We start from the raw sequence: 27403 nt of genomic DNA on the forward strand, positions 1-27403 counted from the left end.
ACTCCAGATCCACCATCGATTAGGATTCTGTTCACCTTTTGCTCACATGCAAACCCAATCATTAATAAAGGGCGATTATGAGGTATGTCGCCGAGTAGAAGGTCATAATCGGTGAATGTGATTTTGGCCATGCACGCATCTATGACTTTAGGAGATGACTTTGCAGAGTCTTCTGATGATGGACGTGACGAGGTCACGTTTTTCGCTTCCTTCTCATCAACGGTACAACATGAAGCTTTTACATCATCAATGACGAATTTGGTGTGAAACCAACTCGACAAGTATTCTCCTAATATTATTGGCCGACGTGGTTCTTGGTAGTAACGCCCTCCTATTTTCTCCTTCTTTGGGTGCTTAGCTGGATTTTTTATTTCAGGTTTACTCACTTTCTTTCCCTTAGTTTGTCGTTTCACTGAATCCTTTCGCGAACCTATTTTTCGGCGCTTGCGACGAGTTACGAGAGTCCAACCCCCATCATCAAGATGACCAATTTGGTCTTCGTCTTCTTCAGACGGTCCTCCTTCTACTGACACAATATTGCTCGGTGTAAGAAGAGAAAACATTTCATTCACATTAACTGGTTCGAAGTCTCCAAACTTAATCATTCCTACCAGACATATGTTCGGGATGTCTTTCTCACCATATCCTTCAACAAAGTTGCAGGTCATGACTGGATCGAGTGAGCTAATTGTGACACCAACTTGGTTTGCACTTTCTTTCTCATCTTCAAGTGAAATATTTCCTTCGCAGGCTAGCTCCATAACTTTATCCTTGAAGACAAAGCATTTCTCGATAGGGTGGCCGATCAACCGGTGGTACTTGCAATAATTCGGTTCATCAGTTCTCCTTGCTTCATTCGGCCGCTTCATCTCGGGTAACTCAAAAAGTTTCAGCCCAAGAAGTTCATCGAAGATTGCAGAAACGTCCGAATCAAGGAATGGATAATCCTTCTCTTGCATCTCCTTCAAAGTTGATTTTCTGTTCGCTCTATCCTCCAAAGAAGTTGACTTCACGCTCTGCTTCTTGCTTACTTTAGTGGTAAACTTCACAGGCGCAACATTAACGTTCATGGATTCTTTGTTTTCGGTCTTGGAAAAATATCTCCCCACTTTCTTTACTTTTTGCTTGTCTTTACCTTTGCGGGATTCGTAGACCGGTGGCGCTTCACTTCTGACTGACGCCATGCTTAACTCCATGTCATGAGCACGAGTGGTCAATTCTTCAAAAGTCTTAGGCTTTATGCCTTGCAAGATATAGGTGAGACCCCAGTGCATACCTTGAATGCACATCTCTATTCCCGAAGCTTCGCTAAGTCTATCTTTGCAGTTTAGACTTGCATGCCTTCATCGATTGATGAAGTCAATAACTGGTTCTTCCTTTCGCTGGCGAGTGTTTGTAAGTTCCACCATGCTTACAGTGCGTCTTGTGCTATAGAAGCGGTTGAGAAACTCCTGCTCCATTTGCTCCCAACTATCAATGGAACTAGACTCAAAGTCTGTGTACCAATCAAAAACATAACCTTTAAGGGAACGAACAAACTGTTTGGCAAGGTAATCACCATATGTTCCAGCGTTGTTGCATGTTTCAATGAAGTGTGCCACATGTTGCTTCGGATTTCCTTTGCCATCAAACTGCTGAAATTTTGGGGGTTGATAACCGGCAGACATCTTCAAGCTGTAAATCCTTGCAATGTACGGCTTCGCATATGTAAGGGATGATTTTGCGGAAACATCATATTTATCCTTGATGGTCCCCATGATGAACTCCTTTATTTGATTGATTGGAATCATCCCTTCAGAGGAAACTTGGATTTCTGAAGCATGTTCCACTTGTTTTGCGGGAGATTCAATCCTTTTTTGTGCTTGCGGGCGTTTTCCAGGGGCCTGACTCGAATCCCCCTCCATCACACTATCAAACCTGTCTGTCAACTTGACAATTCGATTATCTTGATCTTGCACATATTTGGTCAAGTCTCCAATTGCCTTTGTCAAGCTCGCGAGTTGTTCTTCAACAGTTGAAACATTGGTCATCATCGCATGCATCACCATCATAGATGAAGAAGAATAACACAGATTTTCGCGAACATAGGATGCAGACATATTAGGCGGAGTAGATCCAGTGCTCAAGACGTCATCGTCAGCTTGCCTGATGGATTTCTTGGGCTTAGATAAACTAAGTTGGGCAAGAACCCTCTCCACCATTTTGGCGACATTCTCCCCTTCTTCTGTGGTGTTTGCGGAAGACGAACCAAAGACGACAGCAGATTCAAGCTGTGCTTCCGAAACTCGTCGCCCTAGCAATTTGGCTTGGTTCTTCGTGACAGGTCCGATGCTCCCCTCAGTAACATCTAGGATGTTTTCAACAGCAACAGAGAATTTGGATCCGGTAGTTTTTGCGGATGCGGATTTCGAGTTAACCTTCTTGGAAGCCATCTTAGTGTTTTTGAAGTTCGACTATTGGAGAGAAGAGATTAGGGGTGTTCATGGTTCGGTTTGGGTCGGTTATTGGTTAAAACCATAACCAAACCAATTTAGTCAGTTTTTAAATGTCTAAAACCATAACCAAACCAAGTAAAATAATAACCACCGGTTTGGTTATTGTCGGTTCGGTTCGGTTTGGTTCGGTTTTTCGGTTTATGACTAGCCGTGACAATTCAAATATTCTCTCTCTACATTCTTCAAATTTCTTATGAAGCTTTTTTTTCCTCATGGCCCACAAGGGTGAACTTTGCTGCATATTGAGGGAAAGACACGCTGTTGGCAAATCAGGTGGACCAAACTTGCAACGCAGTTTAGATTCAAAAGAACAAGTCAAACAGAGGTTTCAAAATACAAACAACCCTTATGCTTACGACTTATTAGAGTTGGGCTTGGATTGTTGGACATATTCTTTTAAGACATGGGCCTTAAAAATAAGTAGACCAAAATTAAATTAATAATTAAAAGATATAAAATATCTTTAATTATTTATGAAAAACTAATATTATACATATAAATAATTATAAATTTTATATATATAATTATCGGTTTGGTTCGGTTATTTATTCGGTTATTTTTTACTATAACCATAACCAAACCAAATATTATCGGTTTTTCAAATTTAAAACCAAACCAAACCAAACTAAACCAAATGTCGGTTATTTTATTCGGTTTGGTTAAATTTTCGGTTTGGTTTTGATTTTAACCAAAACTGTGAACAGCCCTAGAAGAGATGAGAGGTAAAGATTGTCCCACTGGGCGTGCCAAATTTGTAACGACTAATCTTTCGTTCCTGAAAATAATAATCAAGACAAGAAAAATAGCGACAAAGAATAATATTTGATTTCAAGAATTTGCGCGGGGGTTACAATCTTTATGAAATCTTAAATAAAAAGATGTAATCCTCTGATTCTTCTCCTCACGATACGGCCGTCAATCAAGGGCTTTGTTTGTTCTTGAATGGACGAGTTACTTGTTGTTGATATTTCACTACGAATGCGGAGCCGAGCTTTAATCACAAACGTAGAGGTATGGAAACTTGCGGCTCACCACTTGGAGCGAAGACTTCTTAGTATGCGGAAGACTTGCAGCTGAGAGCTTCTCTATGTATTTTTTCTCTTCCTCTTTTGGCTTTATGAAGACCCCTATTTATAATTGTAGGGGAGAGCTAGGGTTTGTAGATGATTGGTTGAACCATGTCATTTGAACACTTGGCGACATTTGATTGGTTCTTCTATTAACTTGACATGCTGTGTCACTTATGCACGTGGCATGATTTTATTGGTCCTTGATTTGACTTGGCGCGCCACGTCATTTGACACGTGGCATGGACCTTGGGCTCATCATGTGAAGTCCGACAAGATAGACTAGCCCAATTGAATTGGTGTTTCAACTAAGTCCATACATGTTGGATTTAAACAATAAATCCGATTATGTTAGCCCATAATATTTGTTTGGACCAATACATTTAGAATTTAAAATATGATCCAAATTAATTTGTGGATTTAAGTTCGATTAAATTTCAGTGTCTACAAGAACATAATGAAATATGTTAAGAGGATAAAATATTCAAAATATTATCCTTATAAATGCTTTCTTAATGGGCGTGTAAATGAAATATGCGACAAATATTTTGAGACGGAGGGAGTAATTACGAGGATCTATTTGTTTGTCATGACGTAATTACAAGCATACTGTTTGGTTGCACATGTGTAATTACATAGTTATATTAGTTTTAAAATAAATATTAATACTTGACAATATGTGCCTTTATAAGTGATATATTAAATTAGGTATTTAAGATACATATTGTTTCTTGAAAGTGCCGGCTATGTTGTATGGGGCGGAGTGTTGGCCAGTTAAGATCTCTCACGTTCAAAGGATGAAAGTTTCCGAGATGAGAATGTTGAGATGGATGTGTGGGCACACTAGGAGCGACAAGATTAGAAATGAGGCTATTCGGGATAAGGTGGGAGTGGCCTCGGTGGAAGACAAGATGCGGGAAATGCGACTGAGATGGTTTGAGCATGTGAAGAGGAGAGACATAGATGCCCAAGTGCGGAGGTGTGAGAGGTTAGCCATGGATGGTTTCAGAAGAGGTAGGGGTAGGCCAAAGAAATATTGGGGAGAGGTGATTAGACAGGACATGACGCAGTTACAGCTTACCGAGGACATGACCTTAGATAAGAAGGTGTGGAGGACCCACATTAGGGTAGAAGGCTAGTATATAAGTCTCGTTATCTTTCCTTATTAGTAGGCGCATTAGCGCATTATAATTTCTTGTGCTTTGATTTATGTTATTATTTGCTACTTTCTGTACTTTGATTACTCTATTTTATCTGTGCCGCTTTCGTGATTTGCATTTCCATATCGCTTTGAATTCCTTGAGTATCCTGTTTTACTGTGTCGCTTGCATTATTTCATTGCAATATCGTTTTAAATCTTTTAACCTTATCTGACCCCCTTTTTATGCTTCTATTGAGCCGAGGGTCTCTCGGAAACAGCCATCCTACCTTGGTAGGAGTAAGGTCTGCGTACATTATACCCTCCCCAGACCCCAAGATGTGGGATTTCACTGGGTTGTTGTTGTTGTTGTTGTTGTTGTATTGTTTCTTGAAAGTATATTAATTAATAATCATACATTTGTAAATAATTTTGTAAAAGTAATTGTATATATTTTTCAAATTAATAATGTTTTAATTTAATTAATTATAAAAATTAAAAGCACACATTTTATAAGAACATCGTTGGCTGGATGTTTGACAAAAAGATTAATATTTATACATATAATGTCATAACATTATTCAAATGTTGATAAAAAAAAATAATCTATTAATTGTAAATGGAAAATGAACAAAATGCAATGTAAAACAACAAGTAAATAGTACTAAATCAAATAACTTAAAATCGAAAATATAACCTAAATTCAAAATAAATAAATAAAAAGTTTAAAATAATACTTTTATGTCAAATTACAACATAATGTAAAATAAGTTCCAACATAACTTGAGTAAATATAATTCAAAAGAAAGTGAAAACATAATAAGTCTATAACTTAATTCAACAACAGAATTCTACTTTATTAACATCACCTGTTATATGTCAAGTTTGTCAATGACTTATTCTTTCTAATATAAGAAGTGTAATTTTAAAAACTAGAACAACAATGTAAGTACGCTAAATGAAGAAAATAAGGGAATTTTTTTAAAAAAAATACAAGCAATTACATGGAATCACAAAACGTAAAAGTTGAAAAATGAGAAGAAAGAAAATGAGAAAGGTGGTTAGAATCCCCCTCTTCTAGAAGGATCATCTACAAAGCTATTCGTTTTACCTATAAATAAATAAAAAAAAAATAGAAATAAAAATAAATTAAAAATAAAGAAATTAAAAAGTAACTTTGTAATTACATGGTGTAATTACACTCAATTCTCAACCCCTCCTTGAGAATTGGAGAATGTAATTTCCTCCTCCTAATTACACTCAATTACTTGGCCTGACAAACTTGCCAAACTGTGTAATTACACCCAATTCTAATTACATGGTTGACTTTCCAAACCGGCCAAATGAGAACGGAGGAATATTTAATTGTAATTGTTTGGATGATTACTCAATTCACTTTTGAGGTTACTACATAAGTGCAACTTGCACTGGACAAAATGAGTGATTTTTGGATTAAATTCCCACTCTTTATCATACTCTCTTGGGGTCATTAATGAAATATTCTTTTGTAATGCTTCCAAAGACAGATTATTTAATACACTTATACGAGTATTGAGAAAGAAGCTCATATTTAATATGAGAGCGCTCCAATTATGCAAATATGGATCTAAGAAATTAATTGCGCTTGGCCAAGGTATGGTCAAAGTTTTGCTACACTGGACATATTGGAGAATCATGAAAAGACGAGATTTGGGGCATCGAATCCAAGGCCACTTACTCACACTCTATTGGCTTATGAACATGGCAGGCCCCACACGTACAAAATGAGAGATAATGCCATGCTGGTAATCCACCTTCTTAAATACCAAAAGTTTTTTTTTTTTTTTTTAAAAAGGGCGAAAGATATTCCTATAAATAAATAAACTATAGTTAACCAATAATTCCAATTATAAACTAAAGAAATAGTATTTTTGGGTCTCTATACAACTCGTTCCTCTACTTTCTTATTGCAAATCTTAGATCTCCCGCAATCCTTTTTCTCTCATAAGGCAAACAACAAAACTTTGCATGTGTGCTTCTGCATATTAGACTTTGGAAAAGAAAAAAAATTATGTGCTATCTTAATCTCCATGCTAAGATAATGAGACAAAGTATTGTTTTTGCTGAAACATATACTTGAATTGTTATGCAATCGAACAAATGAGTTGTGCTGAACTTATATCCAAGTTATTTTGCTTTATATATGAAAAAAATCAAACTCTGATTCTTATTCACACTGAAGTGCTATTTATTTAGTCAAGAAATGGCGAGATGGATTACTTGCCCATAATGGCTAGGCGCCTCATGAAAATGTTAACTGCATATGGATGCCTTGCAATTTATATTTCAAGAAATTAAGTAAAAATACTGAATATATAACGATGTAAATCTCATTGATAGCAAAGTTGTTTGCATTCCACATAAGCCTCCATCTAAACAGGTCCGTGGTGTCCACTAGGTGCTAAAGTGACACGTAAAGCGACATTCATTTTAGTCATTTCTTAGATTTGCTTCATATTCTTTGACTACTTGACGCCAACACGGGGCATAAGCTAAATACAACAATGTTTTCTTCATCATCGAAAAATAGTTACTCTGTTTTCTCGATTTTTCTTCTTTTTGGTTAAGAAGAGAAAGCTAAATTCCTTTTATAATAACATTGTCTGCTGGAAACACGTGCTCTAACTTGTAAAAGTACTTACTCCACTACACACAAATCAAAAGTAGTCTTTGTTACTCATCACTCCATAGTCCATATGAGCACATCACAAACAAAACGAGATCGATTGGAACTTCGACCTGCTTGTTATATTCATTAATTAGTTGCAATATTCAAATTATTTTGATCGCATCACAGTATTACCAGCGATTTCATCTATTTTTCTATCAATTAGCAACATAGAGTAATTTGAAGAGCTTCAGAGTTGCAATAACATTAAACCATATATGATATATCATCATTCATCAAAGTGCTCATAAGAGTAACTTAGATCGAAGTGATCGCATGAATTTCTTTTTTGGTACAGTGGAATAAACAAACCAACTAAAAAATTTAAAAATGTTAATAAGCAACACGGCTTAATTTTTCTTCTGCATGGAGACATACTTACTCGATTTTTTCGTTTTCTTTCTTTCGTTAAGAAGAGAGAGCCAAAATTCCCTATATAATATTGTCAGGTGCTCTAATATCTAAAGCTAATAAAGCTTACGCTATCTGTATATTTATTCTCCTTCTAGACAGAATCAAGAAATTGTTTTATTACTCTTTACTCCATAGTCCATACTAAAAGCGATGGACATCACAAGCAAAAGGGATAGATTGGAATATAATTTCGACCTAATTGTCGTAACCTCACTATGGATTAATCAGTTGCAAGATTTGAACTTTTTAATAACCGTGATATGCTATCTCCCATCAACACATGTACCAAGTAACAAGATCTGACCATGAAAGTGTGAACGAATGAGAAACAATCACCTATTTTAGATCTCATGATTCTCAATCTATTTCATTAACTATTAGACCGTATACTTGGTTGTTTAATTGCAATATTTGAATTATTCACCAAAAGCGTTCAATTTTCTTCTTTTTTCCCATAGTAGATTATCGTTTTACTTGTGAATCTATACTTTGTCAAACTCATATAGGCGGAATTCATAAGTCACTGTTTTAAAGAAACAAAAATTAACACTGCTTATGTTGTTTAACTCGAAATATATACTGAAAAGAAATTCATGTTCATTCTCTGTTTCTTCTAATCACCTTTGGACAAGTCATTGATGATTAAAATAGGCCCAAGTCCATATTTTACGGGTTAAAACATCTGGTCCCAACGGTCCGGTGAACTAGGCCATAGGACCATAGCAACATTTATTAAATTAACTCATCTTATCGCATATGGTAATAGTATTAAATTACGAGCATATACAAAAACTAATGTGACATAAAGCATTGTGTACAGAAAAGATTCTTCTCAAATTTATTTGTACTCTTCCAACTGACATTTCCATTCCTTGCATCTCCCGTTTCTTTTTCTTTGGCTTACAAAATTCATTTTTGTTGTTTTGTGAGCACTGAAAAAAACCCTACCCTCACAAGTCCTACATAGCCAAAACCTCATTCCCATTTCTCATTTTGTTTTCCTCTTTAATTAATCTGCTATTTCCCTTATCACTGTGACTACAGCAGAAACAAATAGAAGAACAACAAAAAGCCTTTCATCAACCCCACTCCATTGTCCTCTTCTTGCTATCACTCATTTTTTCTCTCTTTTATCATCTATCCATTAAACCCTTCAATTTTCTCATATTGAACCAGCCACCCTTTTGTTGAACAAGTAAAAATTACTACTACTAGTATTATTCAACAACTAAAGGAATTAGCAAATACCCACATGGATCTGTCACACGTCATTCTCAGCTTATCTTTTGCTTTCCTCATTCTATGGAAAGGTAAAAGAAATAAAAAAAAAACTCAATTCTTATGTCATATTAATAGCATTTTTCTGTACTTTAGACTATACATAAATGTAACATTACATTTGTATGATGTTAAAAGTCCTGTTTTTTTTTTTTTTTTTTAATCTTTTTCAGGTGTTTTAGGAGCTACATTTACATTTGTGAACAAATGTGAGTACACAGTATGGCCAGGTATTCTAGCAAATGCAGGTACTCCAACTCTACAAAGCACTGGATTTGAACTTCCACAAGACTCTTCACGTGCATTCACTGCACCCACTGGTTGGTCGGGTCGGTTTTGGGGCCGAACAAGTTGCTCATTTGATGGATCCGGGTCGGGTTCTTGCGGAACCGGTGATTGCGGGTCGGGTCAGGTAGAATGCAATGGTGCTGGAGCTGCTCCACCGGCAACTCTAGCAGAGTTCACATTGGGAACTGGTGGTCAAGATTTTTATGACGTCAGCTTGGTTGATGGGTATAATTTACCCATGGTGGTAGAAGCGTCCGGCGGGTCAGGTATGTCGACTGCGCGATTGGATTGAATTTGGGCTGTTTAAAATGGGCTGACCCCAAAAGTTAGTTGGGCTGGGCTAAGATAACTCAAGTGGGAGAGCCAAATGGGCGGTCTTTATTATTGATTTGGACCCTGAACTCAATGAGAGTGGGGATTCGCTCCTCTTTAAAATAGATTAAGATGCGGTCCTAACCTAACCTGTTTAATTCTTATTAAATTTTACTTCCGCTATCTCATTTAAATGTTTTAATTTGACTAAAAATGAAGTTTGAAAAATAAAAAGAGATTTTTGAGTTTTGTGATCTTAAATTAAAATGTGTACAATATATTAAAATGTTCTTTAAATTTTTTGTTATAAATCTGCCACGTATTATGTTGAAATTATCAAACTTACTAAATAGAAAAATAATCCCTTTTCGTGAGAGATAAAAAAAAGTAAGATATTTAAATAGGACAACAAATAATTACTTTCTTTTATAATTCTTTAGTACCTTATAATTTTTTTTTCTTTATTATGATTATATATATCAAAAACATAAAAGGTATTTTCTTTATTATAATTTACCCATAGTCGTAGAAGCGTGGGGTGGGTCAGGTAAGTCGAATGGGCTGGTTGAATTGAATTTGGGCGAGTTAAAATGGCCGACTCCAAAAGTCAGTTGGACAAAAAATTCGAGTAATAATTCAATCCGTCCAATTTTCACTAAGTTTTTAAGAAATAAAATGAGATTTTCTAGTCTTGTTGTCTTACATAAAAGATGTACATAATCTAATAAATTGTTCTTTGAATCTTGTGATTATAAACTTGTCGTAGAATATTTAAATTATCTACTTAATATAAAAAAATCACTTTTTGTCCTTTTTTGAATAGACCAAAAATCAAATTAAGAAGATTAAATTGGGATGGGGAATAATTGATTTATTTGTTCTTTTATAATCTTTTTAGTACCTTATAAAATTATTATTTTTCTTTATTAAGGCTATATCAAATAAATAAAATAAATTAAAAATATTTTGATAAGATTTCTAATGAATCAATTTGGGCTACATATTAGTCCAATTTTTGATGGACAAAGTTAATAAATGATGGGTCAATAATTCGCTCAAATTTGATCGGATTGATGATCATGTTATGTTTTCATAAACTAATTTTGCCACCTCTAGGTATGTGTGCAACTACGGGTTGCGTTACGGATCTTAACCGGATATGTCCATCGGAGCTGAGGAGTGGAGGAGGTGACGCGTGTAGGAGCGCGTGTGAAGCGTTTAACAAGCCAGAGTATTGCTGTAGTGGCGCGTACAATACACCGGCGACCTGTAAACCGTCGATGTACTCGCAGATGTTTAAATCTGCTTGTCCAAGATCTTATAGCTACGCTTATGATGATCCTACCAGCACTTTTACTTGCAGCGGTGCTGATTATACCGTCACATTTTGTCCCTCTACCCCAAGGTAAAATCACATCTTAATTTTAATATCCGTTATACTTGGTCATTTATATTTTCTTGATTTTAACTTAGCTCCAACCTAAAATATAACGGAGTTTTATTTCAAACCATAGTCCAAATTTAGCTAAATTTTAACGAATCACACTGGCTATTTAAATGACCAAAAATTATAATCGATGTTATGAGAATAGCGGTCCCTTACGTTTGAGTTATAGTCCCTTGAGTATTTACGGTACAATTTTAGCCCTTTAAAGTTTAAATTTGTCGAACGTTCATATTTTTAGTTCCCCTCAAATATTTAACAAATGATATTAGATTTGACGAATACGGTGGAAAAAAGAAATCTAACCATTAGCAACAAGGACGTTTGAAATCAATCAAAAATAGCAGCAACTATTAAAATTGAACCTCTAAAGTGATTACTTTAACTTTTAGCAAATTTAAATATAATTAAAACGGTTCAGTGAATACTTGATGGACTATTTTAAACTTACTCTCATAGGGACTATTTTTGTCATTTTCTCAGATATTTTCTATGATAAAGATTTAAATTTAGCTTTTACCGTATTTTCTAGGGTGTTAAACGGAGTTAAATTCCATCTTTAATAGTACTCCATTACTGCTTAACATATGCAATGATTTTGGTCACGAGGGTATCTGACAAATACAGCGAGTGGATGATGTATTGGTTGTAAATAATTCCATTGAATTTGACATTTAGCTAATGACCACTGTTTGCTTATGTTTTATGTGCAGTCAAAAATCTACAAAAGATACGACACCAACGACAACACCACCACCCAATGTTGATGGGACCCCCTATGGTGGAACAGGAGTTGTGGACCCTACAACAGGAACCGGATCAAGTACAGGCCAAATGGGTACTGAATCAGGAACCGGGTCAAGTTCAGGCCAAATGGGTACTGGATCAGGCGCCGGGTTTGAGTACGGGGCAGGAACAGGATACGGGTCAGGGTCAGCTTACGGGTCAGGATCTGAAACACAGCCCGGATCCGGGTCGCAAGCTATGCTAGCAGATGGGTCATATTTAGCTGGATTAGCAATGGGAGAATCCACAAGGGCTTTTTATCCAACAGCTTTGAATTTAGTAGGCAGTGCTTTGTTTGCAACTTTGGTTTCATTTGTTTTCTTGTAGCTGTAATAGGAGTATGGTTTTTTGCCTTTTGTCTAGTAAAGCTGATAGATTCCTCCAGATTGTAAGCCACCACTTTCTATATATTAATGTTCTTTTTAGCTATGAATCTTTCTTTTTCTCTTCTTATTGTTGTAGTTGGCCATATTTTCACTTTTTAATGTGTCTATGTAATGCTATATTCTTTCTCCCTCGCCCCTTCTCATTATCCAAGATTTTGTTGGTGAGATTTGCAATTATTAAGGAGCATAATGTACCTTGATATTGGGGTTGGAGTTTCACTTTACCTTGATTTGGGGCGCTATAAAATATAGGGAAAAATGAATATCTTGAAAAGGTGAGTATATAATAATGTGAATATAGAAGGGAGAGAAGATAGTTTGGGGCCAGTGTTGGACGATAAAATTGACTTTGCGGAAATCACAAGCATGGCTTTTATTACTTTTGTCTGCCATGGCCCGTGGCTTATACTATGCCGCGTCTTGCATTGCTAATGGCATAACATCGACTTGTGTGTTGTGTGCATTACTATGTTAATCCTTTTCAACTCTAGAAAGGGCAAACCAGGTTGTTGAACCGAGGGTTATTGAAATATGCGGCTTCAAAATTTAAAGTTTATGAGCTTTTATAGTAATCTCAAATTAATGACATCAGCTTGTGATTGAGTGATAGATTGACCTGTGACAATGAATAACGATTCTTTAAGCACTTGCATCACATCATCATCGCATACAATAATAATTTGGTTTGCAGTAAAATGAAATTATACATATTAGTGAATTTCTTATTTATATACTATTGGGTTCATGCGAACACATAACCAACACTACGAATCCATCCCTAAGTATTGAATTACTCTATAAATACTTGTGCTAGTGAGAAATAACTTGGTGAAATAATTCAAATATTCGTAAATGACTTGTATTGTCGCCGCTCATAGATAACTTGGTCAAACAACGGATGTGATCTAGTGGTTAATGAAAGTTACTGAATAGTCAAAGTATCATAAGTATGTGCAAACTTATACGAACAATTCATTACATCTGAGTAACTCCATTACAACCGAACATTTAAGTGTCTGGTTTCACCACCTCTGTATAATGAGAATGTTGAATTTGCTGTTCTGTTGCCAAATTTGACAGTGACCTTGTACTCACCTAAAAAACCAGAAAAGCTAAATGAGCCATGTTCATCAGTATCACCGTGCACCACCCCACTTTGCCATTCTTTCAGCAAATTATCTACTGTGTCCCCAGCAGGGAGATTATTGAAATAGTTATCTGTCAAACACATCTGATAACATCCATTAGGATGTAATGCTGTCCAAAGCATTATTCCATTAACACCTGGATGTGAAAATCCCTCTCTTAAAACCATCTCTAGATATCTAGCCTGCCATCAAATTCACAAAAATTATTACCATGGAGTGTTTAATACTATAAGCTTTCGGTATGGTCACAGAATAGGGCAGCCCGGTGCACTAAACTTTTGCTATGCGCGGGGTCCTTAGTGACCAGAAGGTCAAATTCTTGACACTGGATTATGACACGTCACTTGCCACATCAGCATCTCACCACTCAAATGATTCCATGTTAGAAATTAAAATATACATATTTTAAATTGAAAACTGTAAACTGTTACATTTACCCGAAGGACTTCATTTTTGTTTTCTGACGTGGAATCTATAGAGTGGAAAAGCACTGACGTACCGAGTGACATTTCATATACAGACGTGGCAGATGACATGTCATAATCTGAGCAATGCACATATATAGTTCGAACACTTTAATACAACAACAACAACAACAACAACAGCCCAGTGAAATCCCACATCTTGGGGTCTGGGGAGGGTATAATGTACGCAGACCTTACTCCTACCAAGGTAGGATGGCTGTTTCCGAAAGACCCTCGGCTCAATAGAAGCATAAAAAGGGGGTCAGATAAGGTTAAAAGATTTAAAACGATATTGCAATGAAATAATGCAAGCGACACAGTAAAACAGGATAATCAAGGAATTCAAAGCGATATGGAAATGCAAATCACGAAAGCGGCACAGATAAAATAGAGTAATCAAAGTACAGAAAGTAGCAAATAATAACATAAATCAAAGCACAAGAAATTATAATGCGCTAATGCGCCTACTAATAAGGAAAGATAACGAGACTTATATACTAGCCTTCTACCCTAATGTGGGTCCTCCACACCTTCCTATCTAAGGTCATGTCCTCGGTAAGCTGTAACTGCGTCATGTCCTGTCTAGTTCGAACACTTTAATGTGACAAAATAATTTTGTGATTTTCCTGTTATACTAGATACCGTGACCATATGATAAAATAACCCGCATGCTCATGATTTATAGAGATTTTGAGTCCCTAACCTGAGTTTCTTTATCAAGATTCTTGCTGATATCAATTTCTGTAAGCCATATAGGAAGTTTAAGTGTAGCCAATTTGTCTAACACTGCTCTGATGAGTGGAGGATTTGGTACTGTAAAATGTCCTTCTAGGCCAATTCCATCCATAAATACTCCACCTTGTTTTAAATCTCTCAATTTGGAAATATAGGCATCAACTGTAGAATTCATGTCATTGCAAGTCTCCACAACATTATAGTCATTCATAAACAATTTTGCTAAAGGGTCTAACTGTTGTGCTGTTTGAAAAAACTCAAGGCTTGTGTTGGTACCAAGTCTTTGTTCATAGAAATCATAATGAAGCATTTCATTGTCAACATCCCAGTGAACGAACTCATTCTTGTATTTGTTCATCAAACTTCGTATCCTGGAGTTAACAGCTGATTGAAGGTCAGGACCAGTGAGATTTCGAACCCATGAAGGAACGTATTGTGGATCTTCCCAGAATATGTTGTGGCCTCGGGCTATGATTTGGTTCGCTCGAGTGAATTTTAGCATTTGATCAGGTATTGTATAGTTCACTTCTCCTTGGTGAGGTTCTGTTGAATACCACTTGAGTTCGTCTTCAAAAACCACGGCATTGAACCTCTCTTTAAACCATTTCTGTTACAATTTTTGGTTGTTTACACACTTTAGTATGTGCTCGTTTGGCTTAACTGATTAAAGGTAGTTGATAAGCGTCAATGCTGAAAAACATTTCTGAGTGTAGAAACGGACTTAAATAAGCAGTTACGTGTTAAGATAGAGGTGTTGAAACTGATAATAAGCATAGCCAAAATGTACTTTTGTAAGCTTACTCAAGCACCTTTGATATGAAGCTGATCATTAAAATTCCCAAGTTTTAACGCAAAAATTCATCAGCATTATACCTGATATGTTGGATTTCCAAGAATTGTCTTTGTGATGGCAGAACCAAGTGGAAAATCTCTAGAAACTTGCTCTACTATGATTGATGCTCCTGTAACTCTTTCTCCTTGCACATCTGATACGTGTATAGTCGTCGTGCATTTTCTTTCCTAGAGGTTGAATTTAGCAGAATTAGCGCAAATACAAACGTATCCAATGAAACTCATCATGTTAACATGAATCTTTATTAGCATAGAGTTCCAGGGGTTACTTTATCGATCATGTCCTGTTGGTTTCTTCTCCATTGCAGATAAGTAAATGGCTGCAACGAAACACTAGAAATCGCGATATTTAACATTTCCCCGTCTGATCTCTGCACCAACATACGATATATATCATTTTTACCACTCAAACAATTGTAGAAAAGGCAATTCAATACCTGAAGTTATCGTCTAAATACATATACCTGGAAATATAGTATAGCATAGGAGGAAGGAAAATCAAGAACAAATCCACCCTTTAAAAATAACCAGCAACCAGGCCTAGCAACGACATTTCCTATACACTTAACTGTACCATTAGCTGTTTCTAGGATTGCCTTTATCACAGCTGAATCTGCGTCAACTATCTGGACCCAACCTAATTACAAACACGTCGATCAATAAATACTAGTACCACATTTCAATTTGTAGCACCACGATGAATTTGACAACAGAGTATATATGGCACAATAACTTAACTGGAGAAGCTGTAGATGGTATCACCAGAGAGATCATTAAGGACAAAGTGATAGGAATTATTTTTTGGTTGAATGACTTGATTTCTGATTGTCCTATAATCCTTCATTATTCCACCATTGTAAAGCGCGTCTTCTGGCACTGATTTACACTAAACCAGAGGAAATTAACTTAAAACACGATGATCGTTCTTAAAACAGGAGAAAAGGAAAATCAATGAAAATGTTACCTCAGTATATGCAGACTGATCATAAATAGGTCCCTCTGCATCAAAATAATCAGGTTTTACTTGTAGTTACAAACATACATGTTAATTAAACATTAAGAGTACCCAAAATCAAAATGGGAATATATGAAATAAGAAACAAACTTATTTCAAGTCCATACCATAAGCACCAAAGCAGGGAACTATGCTGAGAAAAAGTCCAAATAGGAACAACAGAGATTGGCAGTTCATTTCTCTCTTAGCACTTTGCTGAATCACAGACCTAAATATTAGCACAGTAATTTGAAAACTTTAGTTCTAATTCAGTAAATAAATGCCTCGATGTCTTACATAAAATTAAATTTCATATAAAATTTGCAATTTGCAACAATATATGCAACACAGGATACATGAGACATCAAACAATATGTCTTTATTCTAAGTATCTCCGTGACCAATCCAATCACATGATTGTATTAATGTCTCTTCTTTTTAGCAGCATAATCTATTTATTTTATTTACTTTGGAATGTTTTTTGAAATTGTTCCTTGGACTATTCAAAAAATTTGACGCTATTTCTAACCTTTATACTACTAAAGTTAACTAATTGTTTTCATTTCTTTCCATAAATATATGCTAAAATGCAGAAGTAACGAAAATGACAAAAGCCTGCAGTTTATGATGCCAGAATGCAGTAGTAATCACAGTATTTGAGTGGTAATGAAGGTCGGAAAACTCTTTAAATTTATCATAAAAATAAAAAATAAATCGCCTCTTTAGTTTAATGTACTACGTCTTTTTCATTTTATCCAACGGTGTTTGGCTGCTACTACGTCTTTTTCATTTTATCCAACGGTGTTTGGTTGCGCGTACTGAGTTTAAAAAATAATGAAGGTTTTTTAAAACTTATGAGTCTAAAGCAATTCATAAACATTTGCATGAATGCCTAGGTAGTTTGGCCAATAGTGGGCCAAGAAATATTCAATGGTGACTTAGGCGGGGGTTTCCGAGGAATATATAAATCATCTCATAGTATTTGAGTGGTAACAAGTAATGTAGGTCGGTAAATTCATGATCAAGCAGGAAAATGACATGCTCTTTAGTTTGATATGACTACATGGTTTAACGAAAATGAAGTCGGGATTTTTCTATAAAGAACACGACAATTGAATGACATAGCATAGGAATCAAACCCGTGGCCAATTGAAATTTGACCTAAATTTTGCCCATTTAAAAGGAGTTTATTGATATGTTCTCTCTTTACACCGGACTGTCAATGGCAATCAAAAGTAAAAACACATAATTATTTAATTAATTAAGGGTCAATTTGAAGAAAGACTTTGTGATAGCATCCACGATATCGTACTCCCAATGAAGGTTGACAGTTTTCAATGGAAAATCAAGTAGATGCTTATCGTAAAAAAAGTGTCCAAAGATGAGCCCAAGAAGATACTTATCACGAAGGAAAGCCCAAAAATAAGCCCAAGAATGATGACGTAGAGTGGGCTAAATGGTACATCTATTTCATGGTTCAAATCCAAATTCAAGAGGAAAAAGATTGAGCCCAAAGAAAAGCCTGAAGGAGCTTATTTGCATAATTAAAAGTGGCTGATTTGCATGATTAGAATGGGCAATTTGCACGATTAGACTTCGTTGGAGGTGATCTTTAATTTTTGTCACTCAAATTGCTGATCTTTAATTTTTGTCCTTTGCTTAAAATACCTCGAGGTTCTGAATTCGAACCCCGGCTTAGTCATTAAAATAGAAAAAAAAATTCTCAAGGCAACGCTTAGCAAAAAGTCTGCCTTATACGGCAAACTTTGCCTTAAGGCACAACTAAAAGTCTGCCGGATACAACAGACTTTGCCTTAAGGAAAAGCCTGTCTTATGTGACAGACTTTGGTTAATGTTTAGCTAAGCCGGTAGACTTTTCCTTATAAGGTAGACTTTTTATAAGGCAAAGTCTACCGTCTCTGGCAGGCTTTTAGTTATGCCTTAACCAAAGCATGCGGCAAACTCAGAACCTCGGGATATTTTCGGACACCTTTTTAAGCGAACGACAAAAATTAAACCCCAGCAATTTGAGGGGAAAAAATTAAAGATCACCCCAAAAGAAGAAAACCAAGAACCTCGGGATATTTTTGGAGACCTTGTCAAGCAAAGGACAAAAATTAAATGCCAACAATTTGAGGGGCCAAAAATTAAAGATCACCCCCAAAGAAGGATAATCCGCGCAAAAAAAAAAAAGATTAGAATTGTTGAAAAAATCAAGCCCTAAGTTGGGCTGCATCATACGTGAGAATTCATGCCCAAAAGGGGAAATTTGGACGTGAGATTTTGGTGCCAAAAAAAGTCTAAAAAGTTTGTCACTTCTTTCCTTATTTGTTAGGAAGAAGTTTGACTTGACTTTTACTTGCTTTAAAAGTTATCTAGTTTAATTTTAGTTAGGTTTTGCTATTATTATTTTCGTAAAATTCGAATCACATTATATTTGGGATAGGTTTCTCCTATATATAGGGGTGGATTTCGTTATTTTCATTAGACTATAATATTATTATTTGAGAGTTTCTCTTCTTTACACCTCTGTGTGTGGTAACTATGAATTTATCTTGCAACCCTACAAAAGCATTCTTTAGGAGTTAAGATTAATTCCTAACTTGATATATTTAGTTCTTATTCATAAATTAAATAAGATAATTAGTCTTAGACTAATTATTATATCTAATTTCTTCGAATAGGAGTCTAGATCACCTTTTGATATAACTCATATAAGTTCTTGAATTGACTCTATTAGTACCGTAATTAATTTTAATTCCCTAATTTTGAATACTAAGATCTAAGGGTTCTTATCATTTAATCTTGAAATTTGAGGATTTTATTCTCGAATCTCACCTATCTTTACATTCTTGTCTTTAATTTTCGTATTTTCGTGTCCGCATTATAATCTTGTTTTATTCAAATAAACCAATTCTTATCACTCTGGGTATTTATCCTCTTGGGGATAGTCAATTTTACCCATTTAATGAATAAAATTTAAAATCTTTTTTTTTTCCTTCTTCTGTGAAATAGGTAAATACAATGTAATATGAACTCATATGACTCTTTTAGTTTCTAGATTGAGTTCAACTTCTATATATTGATATGGAATATAAAACGGAAAAGGGCCATATATACTCCTTTACTATGGATATTGTTGAAATCCACCCTCCATTATATTTTTTAGCCATTCGTGCCCCCACCGTCTGGGTAATTTTTTAAATATACTCCTAGTTTGACAGAGGGGACACGTGGAGGGCTCTGGGTGGTTGACCCATGTTTTTTAATTTTATACCCGGTAAAATACGTTTGACCTGCTACCTGAATTAAAATCCACCCCAAATTAAAACCCCACCGACTTGGTTAAAAACCCCACCCACTCGTCCCCCCTCTCTCCATTGCTCCACCTCCATTGCTGTTCCATAGCTTCTTCTTCATCTCATAAAAAGCAACTTGTAAGCATAAAAAAGGTAATTTTGTTCACTAAATTCAATTTCTTTAACTGAGTTGAGCTCTCTTAAATTCTAATATTTAGGTTAATATAAGTTTGTGAATCCATAGCTCCACCTCCATAGCTGCTCCGTAGCTTCTTCTTCATCTCAAAAAATGCGACTTATAAGCATACAAAAAGGTAATTTTGTTCACTAAATTCAATTTCTTTAACTGAGTTGAGCCCTCTTAAATTCAAATGTTTAGGATTAATATAAGTTTGTCAATTTAAGAGCAAAAAAAGGGAAAGGAATATCCATCCTTTAGTTTGGTGTTGCTTTGTTATTATTTTGGGATGTAATTACTGCTTAATGACAATAAATTATGTGTAGTTTAATGTTCTTTTGGCTATGATTTGGATGTCATGTTGTGACTTAGATTGTGTAAGTTTTTGCAGTTACAACATAGCATCCAAAACTCTTAAGTTTGTGTACATGTCTAACTGTTGACATGCTTAACGTAACTAGGTGTATGAATGTTGAACTTCGTTGGTACCATTATGGTTTGGTTTGCTTAATCTAATGAATGTGTTTTATTAGTTAAATTGCCTTTGTTTCTGTCAAGAATCTGCATTTTGGGCAGTTTTTAATGCGACAATTTGCACATTTTTTTTATTGAATGATACTTAGATGGTCTTTGAACAGTTGTGGTTGGTGAATTATTAAATGCAATGAATGGTGTAGTTGAATAGTTGAATGGTATTGAATTGTGTAGTTGAATAGTTGTATGGCGAAGTTGAATGCAATGAATGGAGTAGTTAACTAGTTTAATGCATTAGATGGTTGAAAGCCTATATAACTCCCCATATTCATCCCATTCATTCCATCACAAACAAAATTATATCACAAACAAGATGCCAAAGGTTCAAGATTATACGATCGCTTTCTTTGAGAAAAAATTGACAAAATCATATATTGAAAACGATGATTTCATAAGTGTTAAATTTTAGCGTCAAATTTAGTTTTTGTTTTCAATTATTTTTTAATTGCATCTAATAACATGTATTTGTGCAGATACTTCCTGCTATCATTTTGGATGTTTTTCCGAAATATGACAAAACTGCTGCTGTAATGTTTGACAATGACACATTCTTTATGAAATTCAAAGAAGTTGTTGTTATATTAACCCTAAATATTAGAATTTAAGAGGGCTCGACTCAGTTAAAGAAATTGAATTTAGTGAACAAAATTACCTTTTTTATGCTTACAAGTCGCGTTTTTTGAGATGAAGAAAGCTATAGAGCAGCTATGGAGGTTGAGCTATGGAGAGAGAGGGGACAAGTGGGTGGGGTTTTTAATCGAGTGGATGGGGTTTTAATTTGGGAGGGAGGGGGGGGGGGGGGGGGTTAATTCGAGTAGTGGGTCAAACTTGTTTTATCGGGTATAAAATTAAAAAACATGGGCCAGCCACCCAGAACCCTCCACGTTTCCCCTCCGTAAAATTAGGGGTATATTTAAAAGTTACCCAGACAGTAGGGGCACGAATGGCTAAAAAGTATAACGAAGGGTGGATTTCAATAATATCCCATAGCAGAGGGGTATATATGGCCCCTTTCTGAATATAAAAATACACTACCAAGTTATTGTAAAAGGTAATTAAAAATGAGAAAAATTATAATAAATGAGATTCAGCAACCCGTAAAGTAAGAAAACTAACCAACAAGCTGTAACAGGTTAAAACGCATTAATAATATAAAAAATATTTATATTTCTCGTGGATATAAATTAAATCTTTTTTTTTTTTAAATCTTAGTCCTTCCTTAACTATATTAATTTAATTTGGGATACACAATCCATATGTATTCGAGGAAATAAGATCTATTGGCCTCTTACAATTTGAATAGAAGAATATGGTTTTTTCAGATCTCTTATGTGTAAAAAAAAAAAATCTCTTGTAAAAGAATCATAAAACTAAAAAAAATTGTAAAGTGCCAAATAACTAATTTATCATGTTTAAGTAAAAAATTTAGTATACAATATGTATTAATTAGCTACTCCGTTAATTTAGTGATAAAGAGTACATATGTCAAGTATTCATTTTTGGTGTAAACACCAAATACTGGTAAGTCTTTATAGTGAACCGGTTGGCCCAATGAAGTTTTCGCCACCTGTTGTTGGTCTCATTATTATTATCTTTGGCAGTTTCTCACCAGTACTGGACCAACTCCTAAAAATTCTGTCTGATATTGCCTTCATTGCATCATCTTGTAGCTTGTCATGGATGGTCCACTTGTTTTGCATACCAACAGTCAAAAGGATAGCAGCTTGCAAGATTAAAAAGAGATTAGGCCCAGTATTAGAAGACCAAGTCCAACAGGGACCAACCACACGATGAACCCAGTGACAGCTTAGTCGTGTATTGATTAGCAACTTCATGTACTGTGGATGATATAAATTCAGTCTTTGATCAAGTAAAATTATAATCGAGTTACTAAAGATATAATTGAAACCAAAATCGCTAATGATATTACTTGTCCATCATAGTCAATATTAGAGGTGTCAATATGGGCTGGCCCAGCCCAACCCAACCCATCCCTAAAGGGCCAAAGAATTAAATGGGCTAAAACGGGCTGACCCTTTTAATTGAAGGGCCTACAAAATGGCAGCCCAACCCAGCCCTAAGCGGGCTGCAGGTTAGGACGGGCCAGCCTTTTAAGTTTTTTCGTCTTCCGAAATAACATTTTCTAAGTGATTTTTGGTACAATTTGAACATGAAACTTTTGCCATATGAAATAGAATCTTCTACCACACCATTCTTAAGCAAAATCATATCATAGAAGAAAAAAATTTAAGAGAACAAATATAAATTATTATATTTTATCACTAATTCAGATCACGTTCAAAAGAAATTAAACATAACATAAATTCTAAGACTAAAAAGTATTACTTTAGTTTCTAATTTACTACTTAGTAGTAAATACATTTTTTTTTATCATTACTTTTTATCTTTTTGTTCAATTTACTTATATTTTTTTTAAATTAATTAATTTATTATTCTTTTCTGGCCTCGAGGGCTGGCCTCAGCCCAACCCTTGAGGCCGGCGGGCCAAGAGAGGCTGGGCTTTTGAGCCTCACTTCTATATGGGCCAAAGAAATCCTAGCCCAACCCTACTTAAATGAAGGGTTGGGTTGGGCCGGCCTCGTGGACCAAGCCCATATTGACAGCTCTAGTCAATATACTTGTCCAGAAATCAAATGAGACGTCATGTTTTTTTTTTTTTTTACATGGTAAAAGTACCACTTCAATAGTTTTACAAGCTTAGAATCGTACAAAGAATTCATATTTACTCAATACAAGTAACGAATTCTCACTAATCAAACACAATGAATTTTCAAAATTGCACAAGCAAGTGTAAGGGTATCATCGGGTAATTAACATTTACCTATCAATCCTCCCATTTGCCCTCACAACAAGAAGTACCCAAAGAGAATCAACGATATTCATTAAGACAATACAGTACTAGTTTTCTTTGCTTTTCTGCTTGCATAAATCCTAGCATATAAGTTCTTGGTTCTAATCGTTAGCAAAATATCCAGCACGAACCCGACGATGCAAGCTATAGACATAACTATAAACACAAGCCTGTAGCAGTGAGCGCCAACACAAGTGTTGCCACCACCAGCTGTCTTTGTAGCCTGCGAGTCATACAACAGACCCGCAAGCAAACCGGAGAAGAGAAATGAGCCAAGTGGAAGGTTGAGTATTAGGACATTATAAATGAGACCATAATATTTGAGACCAAAGAGTTCGGAAGCAGTTGGAACAGAGATAGCTAGACGAACACCATAGCAAATTCCAACGACGATCGAGCCAATGTAGAGTGATCCTGGCATAGCCATTGCCAGTAAGATGTATCCTAAAGCCATCAGAATCTGCGAAGCCGCATTCCATATTGGCCTTGGCACTGCAGCTTTCCTGCAAATCAAGAAATTAAATCAGAAAAGGAACAAATCAGTGACGTGCTCATAATTTTATGCGAGCGAGTTAGCCTATTGTCAAAACTGAACTAGTACACTAGCTTTAATTTGAGGCTGTAAGGTTTACTTTCACTCCGAACAGATGCTAACTTTGCAAACTTTTTTATTTTAGAAGGGGAAAATTCTCACTCAGAACTGATCCTATTTAGTGATGGATTATCAGAAAATCTTGTTAGCCACAAGCAATATTGATGGAATTAACCACGAAGTTCGTAGCTAATTCCAGTTTGTGTAGTGAATTAAGGGATAATTTTTGCCCTCTATTTCATTTTCGGCATAAAAATGCCCTCACCGTTAATAAATAGCTCAAAAATACCCTCGTTAGCTAAATAGCTCACAAATATCCTTCCTACTAACGTTTACTCCAGCTTGGATGGAAAAGGGTCAATTTTGTCCTACACTATTTGAATTGAGACAATGATGTGTCGTGTGTAATACTAAAATTCTTGATGTTGTAAATAGTTGCACTTGAGTTCTGCAATTCACCGTCCAAGTTGGAGAATCTAGTATTAAATCTTTTTCCGACTAAAAAAGACCATCTTAAGAGCCATCTATTGGTCAGAAATTGTAGGGAAGGAAATAAAAGACGAACATGGTCCACACCTTTTCCGCAAGATTTAATGCATCTATAGAGCCAAGTGAAGATCCAAATATATTGTACTGTTATTGGAAGTTTCCTAATAGACGACTATTGCTATAATTAACTAGCGGTATCATGAAAAGGACTATATTCCATTTTCTAATCTTTCTTAGATCTTGTTGAAAACAAGATATATTTATATTATTACTGTATTTAGAATTGCATTTAGGAAGTCTTTTGGACCTGTAGATCTTAGCATGTACTCTTACCTCATAAAGAAAAGGACTTTTCAAACTTTTTCGTAGAGAAATTTTCAGTGCACGTTAAAAGTCAGCCAATCTATGTCCCACCTGCTTTTATTAGGATTTAGTAGGCGTTTGGCCATGAAAATCAAATATTTTTTGAAATTTTAAAATTGGAGTTGAAGATAGAATTTTGTTTGGTTATAGTTTTTTCAAAGAATATTTGATTGTTTTATTGTACTGAAAGTGAAAAAAGTGAAAACAAAATTTTAGGTTGTATTTGAAATTTTCATAGTCAAATGCTGATTTTTAAATAAAGTGAAAAATATTTCAGGAAAAAAGTGAAAATCTCCCATGGCCAAATGGATCCTTAGGTAGGGGTGGAGAGTTTTTTTGTATCGAATACTACCATTCCCTATTTCACCGATGACCATCACCATGTAATCAAGAATTGACACCAATTGGTAAGACTTTTATGGCTTCCCACTAAGTGTCCGGCAAACTTATGGAGCACGATCAATTCGGATTAACGACACGTCACTAAAGGAGGAAGCGCTTTCTACCATGATTTTTTTTATATTTATTACTTAAACTCGAGACCTTTATATATTTCACCCCAAACTGGCGATCAATCCGGTAGATTTTGGTGACCCTCGACCCTTCATAAGAGTTCTAAAACTACGTTTTTTTTTGTTTTTTTTTTTTAATAATAATACCTACCCCACTAGCTGCATCTGCCGACTTGGTTAGCTTAGAAGGAAAAAAGGAAGGGAATGAGAGCTGGGTTCATCACTACATCTCCCTTTCCTTTTATTCCAATTTCTTCCAATCAAACAATAACTTTTAAGGTTAACATAAGTTGCTTTTGAGGAAACCCCCATCAAAATTTAGAAAAAGAATCTTGAACATAACCTAGCCGCAAACTTCAAATTTTCCATTATTATCAAGTAGCCAAAGTTGAATAAGACGAATATATATATGCAGAAAAATTGGCCTGAATTAAAGCTGAACTAGGAGTAAACCTAAAGCAACTCCAACTGTAAAGAGTAGAAAAGATATACGAATTAAAAGTATAATATAGTGGCAGTAAACTTACTTGATGAAGTATTCTGAAACAGAGCCAGAAACAATACGACCAAAAAATCCCCAAATGCTGGTAAGTGAGACGAAAATAGAAACATCAACATATCCCAAAGCTAATCCCATTTGTCCCAAATTATTCATCACAGTCAAACCTGTTCCCACTCCACATAGAAATGAAACAAACAAGATCCAAAAATCCAAAGTCCTCATCGCCTCGAAAATAGTATGATCTTCTCCAATAACAAGTGGCCCCTTCTCCTCATCCACCTCCACAACTGCCACCGCATGTTCCTCCACCACAACAACCTCCTTTTTAACTGTTTCTTCCCCCAGTAACAATGGCTCTACAATATTATTACTCCCTTCAACATCTAAGTTCTCTGAATTATCACGGATAGATTTTTTTACCATAAGGTAAATAGGAATTAACAAAGGTGAACCTAACAGGACTAAAAGTATAGCAGCAAAAATTTGTGAGAAAATTCGTCCATGAGGAGCAGAAATGTCAAATACTAACAAATAAACCGCTATTACAACGGCAATAACGTTAATAACACCGAAGTATTTGACTTCTTCTTTTTCTTCAACGGAAGTTGAGGAAGGTGGAATTTCACGCAGAAACACAATCGCTGCTAAACAAACAGAAAAAGGGACTACAGCAAGCAAGAGTAGAAAAGTTGAGGGGTCACTTGCAAATAAAGCTGAACAAATATCAGTGAAAATAGCAGTACTTAAACCCACATAACCTTTTAAAATTCCCGTAACAGGTCCTCTATTTTTCCTGAAATTCCTTATACACGTAACTAAAATAGCAGTATTCATCCATGTAGTACTATTACCACCCATGCATAAAAATATACACATGATCCAGTACGGTAATGGTTTAATAATACCACTAACGACTAACCATTGAACACCATAACCAATAAAACCTTCAATTCCACCAATTAGAAGAATAACGGGTGTTGATAACCTGTCGGAAGCAAGTCCGGCGAGTATTCCGAATGCTTTTCCGACATCCTTGGCGACAGAAAGGTTGTTTAATTGAAGCTGAGTTAAAGCCATTAAGGACTTTAATGCATCGGAATAGTTAGAGAAAGTGTAATTGTTGCCGGAAATGGCTTGTACCCATACAGCGGCGACAAAGCCAAGCCATTTTCCGACCGGCGAATTGTAAGTAAATCCGAAAGCCATTAAGCGATTCAAAGAGTTAAACTGAATGAAAGTGGAAAAATGAGAGATATTTTTAGGGATACAGTGGTTTTTTGGTTTTTGAGGGGGCGTAGGAATTGATTATTATATAGGGAATTGAGAGACTTTATAAAATACAGAGACTTTATTGTTGATGTTGTCAAGTTGCTGACTGTTGTTTCTATGAAGAAGCATACACCGCTTTTGCAATTGGAGAATTAAACTTTTTTTTTGTTTACGTACTTTTTTTGGATTGTTCTGTTTGAGGTGAAAAAGTGCTTGAAGGGGGAGATTAGGTAGTCAATTTTGTTACAGGGTAGGTAGATCATAAACTAGGGAATCAATCCGCCC

The 27403-nt window shown here is 35.5% G+C and overlaps 3 protein-coding genes across 4 annotated transcripts; 1 reads left to right on the forward strand and 2 right to left on the reverse strand.

Moving 5' to 3' along the window:
* Window positions 1–8645: 8645 nt before the first annotated feature.
* On the forward strand, window positions 8646–12358 carry LOC132599306 (thaumatin-like protein 1). 2 transcript variants are annotated; one of them, XM_060312613.1, is made up of 4 exons: window positions 8654–9131; window positions 9273–9653; window positions 10816–11104; window positions 11857–12358. In XM_060312613.1, the coding sequence occupies exons 1-4, from the start codon at window positions 9074–9076 to the stop codon at window positions 12254–12256; spliced, it is 1128 nt and encodes a 375-aa protein (XP_060168596.1). In that variant the 5' UTR covers window positions 8654–9073; the 3' UTR covers window positions 12257–12358. The 2 variants fall into 2 exon arrangements, with proteins under 2 accessions (XP_060168597.1, XP_060168596.1); XM_060312614.1 differs by lacking the exon at window positions 11857–12358 and having other exon boundaries at window positions 8646–9131; window positions 10816–11108.
* A 901-nt stretch (window positions 12359–13259) lies between these two features.
* LOC132600278 (endo-1,4-beta-xylanase 5) lies at window positions 13260–16854 on the reverse strand. The gene is made up of 8 exons (XM_060313350.1): window positions 16637–16854; window positions 16479–16513; window positions 16253–16400; window positions 15979–16151; window positions 15784–15885; window positions 15536–15682; window positions 14631–15269; window positions 13260–13645 (listed from the first exon to the last, which is right to left on the reverse strand). Exons 1-8 carry the CDS (start codon window positions 16704–16706, stop codon window positions 13310–13312), a joined length of 1650 nt encoding a protein of 549 aa, XP_060169333.1. The 5' UTR covers window positions 16707–16854; the 3' UTR covers window positions 13260–13309.
* A 6389-nt stretch (window positions 16855–23243) lies between these two features.
* Window positions 23244–27277, reverse strand: LOC132599307 (protein NUCLEAR FUSION DEFECTIVE 4-like). The gene is made up of 2 exons (XM_060312615.1): window positions 25875–27277; window positions 23244–23894 (listed from the first exon to the last, which is right to left on the reverse strand). Exons 1-2 carry the CDS (start codon window positions 27053–27055, stop codon window positions 23423–23425), a joined length of 1653 nt encoding a protein of 550 aa, XP_060168598.1. The 5' UTR covers window positions 27056–27277; the 3' UTR covers window positions 23244–23422.
* Between the last annotated feature and the right edge of the window lie 126 nt (window positions 27278–27403).

Source organism: Lycium barbarum, chromosome 6, assembly GCF_019175385.1.
Source record: "Lycium barbarum isolate Lr01 chromosome 6, ASM1917538v2, whole genome shotgun sequence".
Classification (NCBI taxonomy): domain Eukaryota; kingdom Viridiplantae; phylum Streptophyta; class Magnoliopsida; order Solanales; family Solanaceae; genus Lycium; species Lycium barbarum.

Bases quoted from the DNA above. Each gene is read 5' to 3' on its own strand.
- LOC132599306 (XM_060312613.1), top strand. From the start codon at position 9,074: ATGGATCTGTCACACGTCATTCTCAGCTTATCTTTTGCTTTCCTCATT. The intron at 9,132-9,272 runs GTAAAAGAAATA...AATCTTTTTCAG, and splicing joins TTTCCTCATTCTATGGAAAG to GTGTTTTAGGAGCTACATTT. The intron at 9,654-10,815 runs GTATGTCGACTG...TGCCACCTCTAG, and splicing joins AGAAGCGTCCGGCGGGTCAG to GTATGTGTGCAACTACGGGT.
- LOC132600278 (XM_060313350.1), bottom strand. From the start codon at position 16,706: ATGAACTGCCAATCTCTGTTGTTCCTATTTGGACTTTTTCTCAGCATA. The intron at 15,886-15,978 runs GTATATGTATTT...ATGTTGGTGCAG, and splicing joins ATGCTATACTATATTTCCAG to AGATCAGACGGGGAAATGTT. The intron at 13,646-14,630 runs GTTAGGGACTCA...ATTTGATGGCAG, and splicing joins ATCTTGATAAAGAAACTCAG to GCTAGATATCTAGAGATGGT.
- LOC132599307 (XM_060312615.1), bottom strand. From the start codon at position 27,055: ATGGCTTTCGGATTTACTTACAATTCGCCGGTCGGAAAATGGCTTGGC. The intron at 23,895-25,874 runs GTAAGTTTACTG...CTTGATTTGCAG, and splicing joins GTTTCAGAATACTTCATCAA to GAAAGCTGCAGTGCCAAGGC.